The 14,468-nt window shown below is 47.6% G+C and overlaps 1 protein-coding gene across 1 annotated transcript; it reads left to right on the plus strand.

The window, feature by feature from the left end:
- The first annotated feature begins 262 nt into the window (after positions 1-262).
- FAM43B (family with sequence similarity 43 member B) lies at positions 263-1,360 on the plus strand. The gene has a single exon (XM_036747028.1). It carries the CDS (start codon positions 263-265, stop codon positions 1,358-1,360), a length of 1,098 nt encoding a protein of 365 aa, XP_036602923.1.
- The last annotated feature ends 13,108 nt before the right edge of the window (positions 1,361-14,468 follow it).

Here is a 14,468-nt window from a genome sequence, read left to right on the forward strand (position 1 = left end):
TTCCCAGGCGGGAGGGTGGCCAGAGCTCACTCGGTTCTCTCCTCCTCTCGGCCCCAGCAGAAGCCGCCGCTCTTCCAGGCACCACCTGGCATCTACGCGGCCAGCCAGGAAGCTCGGGAGCCAGCTTCAGCGGATATACGGGCATCCGCAGACTGGGCCTTGCCAGGCGTCTCCGACTCTGCCCCCGGCCCCTCGGGGCACCTCGGGGCCAGCTCTCCAGGGCAGGGCGGCCCAGAGCCGCTCCTCGCCAGCAGCCGCCACAATGCTGCCCTGGAGACGGAGCAAGTTCGTGTTGGTGGAGGACGAGACTAAGCGCAAGGGGAAAAGCCTGAGCCCCCGGCTTGCCTACACATCGCTGCTCTCCACCTTCCTGCGCTCTTGTCCGGACCTGCTGCCCGACTGGCCCCTGGAGCGCCTGGGTCGGGTCTTCCGCAGCAGGCGCCAAAAAGTGGAGCTCAACAAGGAGGACCCCACTTACACCGTGTGGTACCTGGGCAACGCCGTCACCCTGCACGCTAAGGGCGACGGCTGCACAGATGACGCCGTGGGCAAGATCTGGGCGCGGAGCGGGCCGGCGGGGGGCACCAAGATGAAGCTGACGCTGGGACCCCACGGCATCCGCATGCAGCCCTGCGAGCGCTCCGGGAGCTCGGGGGCTCGGCGGCCGGCGCACGCCTACCTGCTGCCGCGCATCACCTACTGCGCGGCTGACCGCCGCCACCCGCGCGTTTTCGCCTGGGTGTACCGCCACCAGGCGCGCCACAAGGCCGTGGTCCTGCGCTGCCACGCAGTGCTGCTGGCGCGGGCGCACAAGGCGCGGGCCCTGGCGCGCCTGCTGCGCCAGACAGCGCTGGCCGCCTTCACCGACTTCAAACGGCTGCAGAGGCAGAGCGACGCGCGCCACGTGCGCCAGCAGCACCTCCGGGCGGCCGCGGGGGCCGCCGCCGCCTCGGTGCCCCGAGCGCCCCTGCGCCGCCTTCTCAACGCCAAGTGCGCCTACCGGCCGCCGCCCGCGGAGCGCGGCCGCGGGGCGCCTCGCCTCAGCAGCATCCAGGAGGAGGACGAGGAGCAGGAGCAAGAGCAGGACGAGCAGGAGGAGGGGTGCGCTGGGAAGGAGCAGGAAAAGCCCGATCGGGAGCGAAGCGTAGAGCGCCCCGAGGTGCTGAGCTTGGCCCGGGAGCTGAGGACGTGCAGTCTGAGGGGCTCCGCAGCCGCCGCTCCCCGGGCCCCACCCCCGACCCCTCCCCACAAGGGCTGCCTGCCGGCCCTAAAACGCCCGGCCTTGGATTCTGCTGCTCGGCAGCCCCTGGCTAGCCCCCTGCCCCCCCACCAGGCCCTGTGTGTTGTAGGGGGGTGGTAGTTGGTACCTGGTGGCTACATAGAGGTCCCTCTCAGATCGCCCTTGCACTCCCAACACTTCCCCAACTCAGGATCTCCTTCCTTCCCTTTCTCTGGCCCTCTCTGAACAAACCTCTCCCCTTGCCGACAGACCCCAGGCCCTTCCCTTCCCCACACCTAGCCATCATGAGAAGGGATGGAGAGTTTCCAGGGGTCTGGGATGGCTTGTCCCTGGGCCTAGGCAATGGAGATGTGGCTGTAACAAGGAGGGTTAGAACTCGGTTCTAGAAGCCCTCCTCCTCCTTCCCCTAGGGAACCTGGGGGTGATTAACATGAGGATAGTGCTGTGAACTAGACGACTTGTAAGGGGACCGCTGGGACCCCTACTTCTGTGCTCAGGACTTGCCTCCAAGATGACTCAGCACCCCCAAAGACTGGAAAGGGTGAATGGCCCCTAAGACCCTCCCCACTCCATCAACTCTCCAAAGGTCGGGGGCTACTCTTCTCTCTTTGCTTTTCACCCTTCTCAGCCCTGCTGATAGAGGAGAGATTGGACAGAAAACCAGGCCTATTGTAGAGGCAACTTCTTCTGGGCCAGCAGCCTCTTGCCCTCCCTGCAGGACTGCTGATCCCCACTCCCCAGGGTCCTCTTCAGGTGTAGGTGGATCTATTTAGGAGCCCCGCCCCCCACTCCAATCTCCCTGGACCAGGATGGGGCACTGCAGGAGGTAAGGCGACCAGGGCAGGTGCTCCAGGCACTGATGTTTCTGGGGGCAGAGTCCCTCAAATGAAGACTGTCCCAAAGGGAGGGTCACAGAGCAGCCTTCTCTCCACTGAATGGGTATGTTAGCCCAACAAGGGGATGGGCATCTAACTGCTCACAGGCCTCTTTACTTGCTGAGGTCACAGGAAGCCCACAGATCAAGATGTCACCGACTGATCACTGATAAATAAAGTGGATTTGCCTTTTCAAGCAGTGTCAGGCTCCTCAGTGGTCTTTGTCAGAAGCGCCAGTCTGAACAGATTCTAATCTAGAAACAGAAAAAAATAATCAGAGCTTGTTCAGTCAGGACAGCATCATGAGTAGAAGGACGGACCTGGACACCTCTGACACTGACTAGCTATGCGATTGTGGGCAATACGCCTCTCCCAGGTTCAGTTTCCTCGTCTGTAACATGGGATTAATAACATCTGCGGTGCCCCCAGTGCCTGGCATACCCTTATGATAATTATTGTCCACTTGCTGGGTGGTCGTGAGGCTCAAACGGGAGTGAGCCCACCTTGTGCCAGGCACTGTGCCAAGTGCTGGGGGGCCCCGCTTTGCAAACCTGAAAGGACTCTATAAACGTAAGTTATTAGGATCATACCTTTAAAGGCCGGAAGAGTCACCTGGCCCAACTCCCTCGTTTTACAGATGAGGAAACCGATACCCCAAGAGGTGAAACACCTTATCCACCCTGTCATGCAGGTATTAAGTAAAAATATTGGGATTTGAACACTAGTTGTCTGATTCCAAGCCTTTCCACTATTCAGCACTCCATCAACCTGCTTCTTTGGCTAGAGGTGGTGGGGTTCATTCAAACCCCTGGAAGATAAAGGAAGATGCTAGGACATGAGCCCTTTCAGCAGCTGGGCCTACCCCCCCCCCCGGGGAAGGAGCTGGCATTATGCACTGAATTATGTCATTATGCGCTGAATAGCGGGTGAGGGCCAGGCATGGGATGCTCAGATATATCCTTCTGGGAAACTGAATGTTCCTGGACCTGCAGGGGACACAAGCAAGGGATATGATCATGTCTTTCTGTCTCTGCCTTCAAGAATAAGCCATCTGCAAGAATGTTCATACAGATGGAGTTCTGCTTAGGGTCAGGGATGGGGGTGGGACACCTGCTAAGCTAGTCTGTCTGAAGACAGGTGCCTGCGTGTACCTCTGGGTGTTTCCAAAGGGATACAGGAGTGAGAGGAAAACAGGTTGGCAAATGAGCTGAGGACATTCGAGTTCTCATTCAAAAGAAGCTATGAAAATGTGGCCAACACTCTGCAGTCTTGAGATCCAATATTTTCTCAATCCTATTTTCTAGCTGGGATCTGAGCCCAGAGTACCTAGTACCCAGCGGAACACCATCTGCAGACTTCTCCCAGTGGCTCACCCAAGCATCTGCAGTTCCCCAGAGAAGAGATAAATGGGTGGTGCTGGAAGCCAAGAGTCATATTGCTGTGTCACGCTGGCCCTGCAATGGGCTGGATCAGGCCAGAGGCTTTGGGAGGGGAACATGCCAGGCAGCCAGTCAGGCACCCTCTGCTTGCTGGGTTGGGTGGGCAGCAGGGTATGTGGAGAAAATGGACTCATTGCTTTGCCCCCTTGAGCATTGTTAGGGGATAGTCTGATGTTAGCTCCGTTTTGCAGATGGAGATGGTGAGATGCCAAGATCTGCACCTAGCATCGAACATGAGATGAGAAGCTAGGTTTCCATATTGTTTGATGTATGTTCTGTGTCCAGACAGCTTCCTTCTCAGCTCAGGTGCCTCAATAATACCTTCTTCTAGTCTAAAACATAAAATGTCAACTGGAAGAGACCTCAGTTTCCTCCTCAGCTCCTTCTAGACCTCTAAAACTCCTTCTGACTCCAGATCCTGTGAATACAGAATGTCCGAGCTGGGAGGGCCCTTAGAACACAGGATGCCAGAGCTGGGAGGGCCCTTAGAACACAGGATGCCAGAGCTGGGAGGGCCCTTAGAACACAGGATGTCAGAGCTGGGAGGGGCCTTAGAACATTGATGGCAGAGCTCAAGGGGCCTTAATTGCCTCTTCTGTAGAATGAGAGGGTTTTTATTTGTTGTTTTGTTTTGTTTTTTAATGAGAGAGTTAGGCTACATGTCTAAGATCCCTTTTCCAGCTCTTGGTCCTGTGAATGTTATCCCAGAACATAGAGTTGTAAGAACCTTAAAGATCATCTTTTTCCAATCCTCTAATCTTATAGATAAGAAACAAATGGAGGTCCAGACAAGCGGACGGTGCTAAAGGTCACACAGAGATGTATTGGCTGATTCAGAACTAGAACCCAGGTGTTCTAATTCCCAGTACCTTGCCTTCCCTCTTCCTTGTGACAACAGGTCAGCAGAGGTGTAATAGAGACAGCTTTGATCCATGTCTATCCCCAAGGCCCCTAGATGCGGGACTGTGAATAGCGACTTCTCTATGTGCCTCAACTAACTTATCTGAAAAATGGGGACAATATGCTTTCACTTCAGCCCTACGGAGTTGTTATGAAGACAGTGCTTTGCAAACTTTGAAGGGCTATAGAAATGTGAGTACTTATTGTTTGGCTTCCGGAGTCCTTTCCAGGCATGCATTCCCTCCAGACCAAATTCCTGGGCCCAGGTCCCACTGAGTGGCAGCCCCAAATTCATTCCTCCAAAGTGAGAGAAGCCCCACAGCAGACCAGGGTCCCTTTCCTAGACCATACAGGGTAAGCAAGTGATGATAACAAACATTTGTTAAGAGCCTACTATGTGCCAAGCACTTTACAAATACTTCACTTGATCCTCATAACCCTGAGAGGAAGATACTATTATTATCTCCATGTAACTGTTGAGGAAACTGAGGCAAACAGAGGTTTAAGTGACTTGCCCAGTGTCACATAACTAGTAAGTATCTAAGGTGGGATTTGAACTTGGGTCTTCCTTCCAGGACCAGCACTCTGTTCCACTGTGCCACCTAGCTGCTTCATAGGAGCATAGGATTTTAAGGTTGACTGACTACCACTTTACAGATTTAAAAGAGTGAAGCTCGGAGAGTTAAGTAGTTTTCTCAGTATCCACACAGCCAGTAAACTAGAAGAGCCAGGATTCAAACCCAGGTCCTCCTATTCCATCCACAGCCACCATGCTCCCTCCACTGTGCCATACTGTAGTCTCTGTGCTGAGCCACTGGGTGCAGACCCGAAGGCTCAGATCATTGCTATTCCACCTGTTCTGTCTTTGCTACGCTTAGGAAGTCCCATTGACCAGGGCCCTGAGAATAATGGAAAGCTTTCCAAGAACACAGTGACCAATGGGGGTCATTTAGGGGAGTCTGCTCTCAGTTGACCAAGAAACCTCAGAGACAAAGTTCTGTCCAAGAATTAAGTCTCCTCCAATTCCAGATCCATATGGATAAGTGGATGCGTGCTCAGTGTTTGCCCACAGCTGTGTTGAAACAGATACAACAAGAAAAGGAATTTGCCAGTGGCTCTGAAATGCTTTTCTGGGAATCGACTAATGAACATTTATTAAGTACCTGCTGTGTACATGTCATTGGGCTAGGTGCCGAGTATACAAACATAAATGATAACCCCTGACCTTAAGAATAGATAGAGGTTGGAGGTTCAAAACAAGGCTGACTCTCCTGGGCAGAGATGCCCTCTGTGGAATCACAGAATCTCAGGGTTCAAAAGTCCTCAAAGGTCACTTAGTGAAAGCTGCATCTGTACCCAAATCCCTTCTATAACATTCTGAACAAACTGTCATCTAACCTTTACCAGAAACCCTTTAGTAATAGGAAACTTGGGACCTTGAGCATTAGAAAGGTTTTCTTTGTATTGAAGGAAAATCAGCAAACTTCCATCTTTGCTCCTAATTTTTTCTTAGAGTTATAGATTTAAAGCTGGAAGGAAGCTTAGAGGCCAATTCTGACAATCCAAAGATGAGGAAACAGAGGTTGAGAAAGATTTAAGTAACACCAAGGGTCACCCAGCTAATGTTTTAGTCAGGATTTGAACTCAGATCTTCTTGACTTCAAGCTACCATTCTATCCACTGTGCTGTCTAGCTATCTCTCTCTCCTCTGAAGCCAGTGTAAATGTTCAATCCCTCTTCTATGTGACAGTCAGTTTTGCATCCTAGACTATATGTGTCCTTTATTGAAACACCGAGCCACATCCCTGCTCCCCTTCCAAGGGGATGAAGGAGAGAGTTGGGGGCCCCACACAGGCTTGAGGAGTCAGGATAACAATGGTTCCAAAGCACCTTTCCATGGGTTTGCTAAACACTTTTCTCAATCTTTTAAGGTAGATAATGCAAGTATCATTGCACCTTTTTAACAGATAAGGAAATAGACTCAGTCACTAGCCTATGGTCACATAGCTAGTAAGTGGTAGAACTGGTATCCTGACCTGCATCTTCTGACTCCAAATGCAGTGCCCACTTCAGAGGAATGGTAGCCCAGCTTTCTAAAGAGCCCCGAAATCCGAGTCCTGCCAACACCTCTTCACCCTTGGGTAGAGGAAGTGAACAAATTTGGGAGCTATGTGAAAGGCATTGGGCTTTCATCTTCCTGGAGATAAGGAGGCTAGGAACAGAAGGCAAGGATTTATGATTTAATAACTCCTTGGTCAGGAAGAAAATTATTTAAATGAGGCAGACCAAGAGTCCTCCGCCTTCAAAGGAAAAATAAGTAGAGATTGTAAGAAGCAGGATTTAGAACAGACATCACAGAATCTGAGTTGGATGGGGCCTCAAAAATCATTAAATCCAGTACATACCTGAACAAGAATCCCCTCTACAAATTCCTTCACAAGCAGTCAGCCCTCCCCTGGAGACTTTCAGTGATGGAGAACTCACTTCTTTCTACATTGAGACAGCTGTATTATGAAATTTTTCCTCATGTTAAAACTAAATCTGCTTCTTTGTCACGTCTAACCATTGCTCCTGGTTCTATTCTCTGAAGCCAGATGAAACAAATTTCACATCTTTTTCACATAATAGCCCTTTGGATGGATGGATAGATGGATGGATGGATGGATGGATGGATGGATGGATAGGTGGATGGATGGATGGATGGATGGATGGATGGATAATTGGATGGATGGAAGGATGGAAGGATGGATGGATGGATGGATGGATGGATGGATGGATGGATGGATGATTGGATGGATAGGTGGATGGATGGATGGATGGATGGACAGGTGGATGGATGGATGGATGGATGGATGGAGGGATGGATGGATGGATGGTTGGATGGATGGATGGATGGAGGGATGGATGGATGGATGGTTGGATGAATGATTGTCTGGATGGAAGGATGGAAGAATGGATGCATGGATGCATGGATGGACGGATGGATAGATGGATGGATGGATGGATGATTGGACAGATGGACGGATGGCAGGATGGGTGGATGGAAACACATTTATTAACCACTTACTGTGTGCCAAGCACTATACTAAGTGCTGAGGGTATAAATATAAAAGCAAAGACAGTTTGCTCTCAAGGAGCTTACATTTTATCCAGAGGAGATACCTAAAGGGATGTTATTCAGGGAGAAGAATTGTGGTCAGGAAATTTACAGAAATGTTAGGGAAGGCCATAGGGGACTGGATTGATATGAAATTAAACCTTCCTAAGATGTCTTTTCTTTAGGCTAAATAACACCAATTCCTTTAACCCCTCATGGTACAGCCCAAACTATTGTCACAGCCTCTCTAATCCATTCTCCACTCTGCTGCCAAAATCATAGTCCTAAAACAAAGACCTGACCATGTAACTTCCTCCATTCAATAAACTCTAATGTTTCCCGATAACTTCTAGGATCAAATACAATCTCCTTTGTTTGGCATCTAGAGCCCTTCACAATATGGCTCCAACCAACGCAACTTGGACCCATCTTATCATACATTTTATCCCCTCTTATGTCTTTTTAGGTCTAGCCAAAATGGTTTTCTTGCTGTCCCTTCCAACATTTCATTTCCTTTCTCATACCTCTGCCCTGGCAATCTCCCTGGAATGTAGGAGTCTCTCTCCCCCTCTCTTCCTCTTAAACTTCTCAGCTTCTTTCAAAACCCAGCTCAGTCATCACCTTCTACATGAGGCCTTTCCAGATCACTCCAGCTGCCAGTGCCCCCTCCCCAACACTCACATGAAGTTTTCTTCTGTTGGTTTTATATCTATTGTTAGGCATACGTGTTCTCTCTCTCTCTCTCTCTCTCTCTCTCTCTCTCTCTCTCTCTCTCTCTCTTCTTAAGGTCAGGGACTCTCATTTACACATGTGCATCCCTAAAGCCTGGTTCACATAGGCAACTCAGCAAATGCTAATCAATCAATTGATTAATTGATCTGTGACCTCCACTCTGCTCACCTGGTTGCCCTTCTCTGAATGCCTTCCAGTTTGTCAGTGTTCTTTCTAAAAGGTGAGACCCAGGACTGCATACAAGATGCCAGTTGCTTTCTGCCCAGGGCCAGGGACCCCAGCACTCCATCATTCCCTTCATTCGGGACACTACATCCCTCAATGTGGCACTCCCAGAATGAATCTCTAGAATGGGAAGCTGAGACATCTCAGACAGCTTCCAGAGGAGGGCCGAAGGATGTGCTTGCTGGTTTAGATCCTCCAACCCCAGCCAGGGGTAGTTGGGAAGCAGATCCAACCTGCAGGAGGTGGGGGGGAGGGGGAGATGAGAATGGACTAGCTGATGTCAGGAGCTCCCTGGCAGCGGCAGGTCTTGTGATGTTTGAAAGCAAGAACATCAAAGCAGCTTCTCCGCAGCCCCGGTGGAGCAGCGGGCCTGTCTGACAGCATTTCCAAAGATAATCAGGCCTTGTTCTGCTCTTCTCCCAGGCCCCATAACAGTTCAGCTACATCCTCCAGCCTCAGATGTGATTCCCTCCACCAGCCCTTTGAAGTGTGATTGGGGGTGGGAGCAGCAACTTTCTAATCAGAACAAGGCAAACGCTTCCCTTCTCCTCCCTCCCCTTTCTCTAGCCCCAAGGGATGAAACTACCAAGAATCCTTAATCACAATATTTTCTTTTCCAGAAAGCAATACTGGAGGAAAACTGAGATCATGGGTGGGGGTAGCTACCCTGATCCCCACCCATCCTTTCTTCTTATAGATGGAAATTAGGTTGCACATATATCCAGGGGAGCCTTAAGCAGAAACTACATCTTAAGGGAAGGCGGGAACCAAGCTGACTGGCCATCCCATGAGCCTCAGGTCTTTTGGCACCAGCTGAGCACCCCCTTTCATGCTGTCACCAACGTGTGGACCCCACCTCATCAAAGCTCAGAGTCTGGGACCCATTGATCTTATTGCTCTCCCCATCCTAATGGACCCGCACCCACTCTTCGTACAGGTACATCAGGAACGTGGGCGTCCTTGAAGCCTGACCCGAAGGTGACATCTAGTGTCTGGCATAGGTCTTTACACTTACCTCTTGGCTCTCCCCCAGGAATGTACATAAGCCCCTTCCTGCCATCCCTTCACCCTCCAAAGTTTTGCAAAAAGTCCCCACCCTAGGCTTGTATCCCTTGATATTTTTAGGATGGGAGAAGGGGACTTTTTTTCATTTTTGATAAGAGTTGGAGGCTGTCATGTGAACAGCCACATCTAAACTAAGCTGGTGATGTCATCCCACCAGGCACAGTGGTGAAGACCTCCAGATGTCTTCCTGTGAACCAGAGTTCTCCCACTGGCTCTGCCTGTAGGGAGGAGGGGAAAGGCCAGAGATCAAATCAGGCCCAGAAAGACACAGGGGATTTCAATAGAAAGCCACTGTGTGGTCCATAAGCCCAGGAAATAGTTGAGTTGATTCACTGATCATCTCTAGCACAGAGATTCTTAACCTTTTCTGTCATGGATTCTTTTGGCGATCTGGTGAAGCCTAGGGTTCCCTTCTCAGAAGAATGATTTTTAAATTCATAATTGAAAGAAATTCTAAATTTCAGTTACAGATTGGTAAAAATAGAGATGTAATTTTTTTCCCATCCAAGTTCATAGATCTCCTGAAGTCTCTCAATGAGGGGAGAACAGACCCCAAGTTAAGAACATTTGCTTTAGTCTGGCGTGTCTCTGGGAAATCTAAGCACTGAGGAAGGAGATGTCTTAGCAAGCCAGCTTCCTCTTCCTCCCTGGCACACTCTCTTCCCTGAATCTGTTCTCTTACCTTCACTCCACTTAACCTCCAATCTCTAGTTGCAACTCCAGAACTCCCAACTCCCGGAACTATACTCTTCAGGGTCCGTGGACTAAAGAGTTGGACCACTGACAAGGAACTAGACTGGAAACACAAATGTGCAGTTTCTCACCTTTGAGAGTTGCCAGGGGTTCTGAGAAGTTAAGTGACTTATACACAGTCACATAGCCAGGATATATCAGATGTGGGACTTCAATCCAATCTTCCCTCACTCCAGCATCAGTACTCTATTCATCGTGATACATCGTCTCTCAAATTCTTTATGGTGATTAAAGACATATGTGTGTATATAAATATATGCTGTAGATATGCTATGTTAGGAGTTATGAAATACTAGATTAATTGTTGACTAATTAAAGCTGAGAATCATTCAAAGGACAATAGAGAGGTGTATAATAGATATAAGCAAGCAGCAAAACATCATTTATGAAGAACCACAGAGGAAAAATGGATTGAAAGTCATCCAAGAGATGAATGGGGGGCAGCTAGGTGGCACAGTGAGTAGATCACCGGCCCTGGAGTCAGGAGGACCTGAGTTCAAATCCAACCTCAGACACTTGACACACTTACTAGCTGTGTGACCTTGGGCAAGTCACTTAACCCCAGTTTCCCTGCCCTCCCCCAACAAAAAAAAAGAGACAGATAAATGGACAGAAAAGAAGGTGGGACATCCCAAGGACTCAACCTTGTGACATGGACCCCTTTGGCAGACTGGTGAAGCCTATGGACTCCTTAGAAGAATGCTTTTAAATGCATAAAATAAAATACGTAGGCCTGCAAAGGAAACCCAAGGGTTAGAAAATGAAGATGTCATTTTTTTTGCATCCAAATTCACAGAACCCCCAAATTTGGGCTCCCTAGTTTAAAGTAAAGGACATACTCCATACTCCAATAATATCAAAAATGCTAGGGGAATATCCCTGATGTATTGGGAAGATTCCCTGTGGAAGATTTGGGGAAGGGGGGACACAGCAAAGAGTTGCACAGGATGAGAAGGTATGGCCTCTGTATTATTTTTTTTTGAGGGAGGAAGGCAGCCAAGGTCACACAGCTAGTAAGTGTGTCAAGTGTCTGAGGCCAGGTTTGAACTCAGGTGTTCCTAAAGTCTGGACACATAGACAAAAATGCATATTTTCAAGAAATGAAACGACTGAAATTTTCAACAACATTTTATTTAATTAGAATATTAACAAATAACATCTTCAATATGATTTCCGTCATTTGTGATGCAAACGTTGATGCGCTTTGCAAGATTCACATGAATCCGATGCAGTTAACTCCACATTGCCATCAATTTTAGCACACTCGCTCTTTATGCGTTCAATCAAGTGTGTTGCATCTGTGATTTTCATTGAGTACACCCTCTCCTTTAGCATACCTCAGAAAAAGAAGTCACTGAACAACACAGAGTCTTCGGTGAAACGGTTAATGAGAAGTTAACGAGATTCCCTATGTGTCCAGACTTTAGGGACACCCTGTATTATCCTTGAAGTAATTCTGTATGCAATTTGTCATAGTGGTCAGAGAGCCAAGTCTTAATAATTACAATATTTACATAGAGCTCACTATGTGCTAAATGCTTTATAATTATCATTGCCTTTGATCCTCATAACAACTCTGGGAGATAGGCCTTATTAATATCTCCCTTTTACAGATGAGGAAACTGAGTTAGACAGAGGTTAAGTGGCTCACCCAGAGTCCCATAGCTAGTAAGTGTCTGAGGTCAATTTTGAGCTCAAATTTTCCTGACTCCAGGTCTGACGGTGTACCTACTGCGCCACCTAGTGGTCGTGAAATCACGCAGCCCTATGTTCAAGTCCCAGGCCTGACACGCACTGACACTGGACAGGCCATTTAACCTCTGGGCATCCTACACAACTCTAAAACTAAAAAGGTGCTGATGTTCATGGATAGAGGGAGTTTTCTCACTCTGTTCCCTAAATTAATGAAATCACAGGTTCTGGCTTATATATTAATGTGTGTATACATATATCTGCATATGTGTGTGTGTGTGTGTGTGTGTGTGTGTATATATCTATATATATATATATATACATACACACATTGTATGCTATATATACAATATGTGAGCATATACATATTTATTTACATATATGCATATATGTATATATTAGGCACACACACACTGAGTTTCCATGGCTAATGAATTCCTAAGTGTCCAAACTAACAGTGATAAGCTTTTCTGTACTTAGCCAGGCTAAATCTTCAAAAAGAGTGCTAGATGTGAGTTCAGATCCTGCCTCAAGTACTTCTAAGCTGTGTGATCATTTAAACTCTCTCTTTTTTTTTCTTTTGGAGGGGGGAAGGCAGGGCCATTGGGGTTAAGTGACTTGCCCAAGGTCACACTGCTAGTAAGTGTGTCAAGCCTCTGAGGCTGGATTTGAACTCAGGTCCTCCTGACTCCAGGGCCGATGCTCTACTCACCGTGCCCCCTCGCTGCCCCTCATTTAAACTCTCTTCACCTCAGTCTCCCCGTCTGCAAAATGGGCATGATGATGTCGCCAACCTTCCAGGGTTGCGGTGAGGCTGAAATAAGATATTATTTGTAAAGCGTTTCCTGAACCTTAAAGTGCTACACAAATTCCAGATATTGTAATTAATATTATTATAACTGACGGATCACCGGTTTTCTTATAATGTCGAGAGATTCAGAGAAAAACCTCCCCGTCTTCCTCCCTGCTCTACAGGTTGGCTGGGCCCCTGTGGGAGATTTTTATAGGAAAACATGGGCAAGAGTCCTCCCAGAGGAGAAGGAACAATATCTGTTTAGTTGAAGGGAGCGCCCATCAATGCATTGAAATATCCCAGTACGCATACGGTGATTCCAGGTTCCAGGGTTTCATCACCGTGAGCCTTGCCTCCTCCAAAGATCACAACTGTGAAATTATGCCATATATGCCTATACCCTTTGACCCAGCAATACTACTATGAGGTCTGTTTCCTGAGATGATTAGGCAAAAAGGAAAAGAACCTGTGTGTTCTAAAATATTGATAGCAGCTCTCTTTGTGGTGGCAAAGAACTGGAAATTGTGGAGATGCCTGTCAATTGGAGAATGGCTGAACAAGTTGTGGTATTTGAATGTATTTAAGAACAACTTTTAAGCAACCGGGTCATTCTATTATAAATGCCCAAATTAACCACAAAGATCCTATGAAGGAAGATGCTGTTTGAATCCAGAGAAAAAAGAACTGACATATGTGTGTGTGTCTGTACACACACATACAGATTTGTGTCTAATGGTAGCCATCCCAAACTTGGGGCAGGGGGGAAGGGAAAAAAAAAGAAAGTCACATGTCAAATTTGTTGTGTATTTGAATGGAATATAAGTTGTACTTAATGGATCTGCAATTTCAGGTGCAATCCTCTGTTTTTCTATCCCACTTTGTTGTGGAAATGCTTATTTCTTAAGTTCAGAATAAAATAAATAAAAAAATTTTTTTCAAAAAGATCACAATTGCTCTTTTAGTCATGAATCCATTTGGGGTTTTCTTGGCGAAGTGGTTTGCCATTTCCTTCTCCAGTTCATTTTACAGATGAGGAAACTGAGGTGCACAGAGTTATGTGATTTGCCCAGGATTACATATCTGAGGCTGGATTTGAACTCAGGTCTTCTTGATTCCAGGCCCAGTGCTCTATCCACTGCACCACAAAGCTACCCCTGCATATATCACAACTGCTTTTTTATCCAGAGGGTCTTCCACCAAGCAACTACTTTACTATAGCTGAAAAATTTATCACCAAGTAGGTAATAAGCCTTCTACACTTAGCAGAGGCTGATCTTCAGACCAACCTTGTAATCAAAGCTTTTCTCACTTGGCAGCAGAACCTGCTAAAGTTTGCACTCCGTCAGTATAACCATTGAGAAGCCAAAGAAAGCTGGGGTCTTCTCTAAGGATCAGAAGTATCAGAGGATGACTTGAATGGAGGATATGTTACAGATCTAGAACTAGAAGGGAATCTCAGAGGTCATCTAGTCCAACCCTCTCATAGGAAAACTGAGACCCAGGATGACTTGCCAAGATATTATATGTGCATGTACACACACAAATGTGTGTATATGAACATGTTCATACATGTGTGTTTGTGTACATGTACATACAAAACATATTTATACAGTTTTGTTTATATGTATGTACATATGAACATGTCTACGTAAGTCAT

Source organism: Trichosurus vulpecula, chromosome 2 (assembly GCF_011100635.1).
Source record: "Trichosurus vulpecula isolate mTriVul1 chromosome 2, mTriVul1.pri, whole genome shotgun sequence".
Taxonomy (NCBI): Eukaryota; Metazoa; Chordata; class Mammalia; order Diprotodontia; family Phalangeridae; genus Trichosurus; species Trichosurus vulpecula.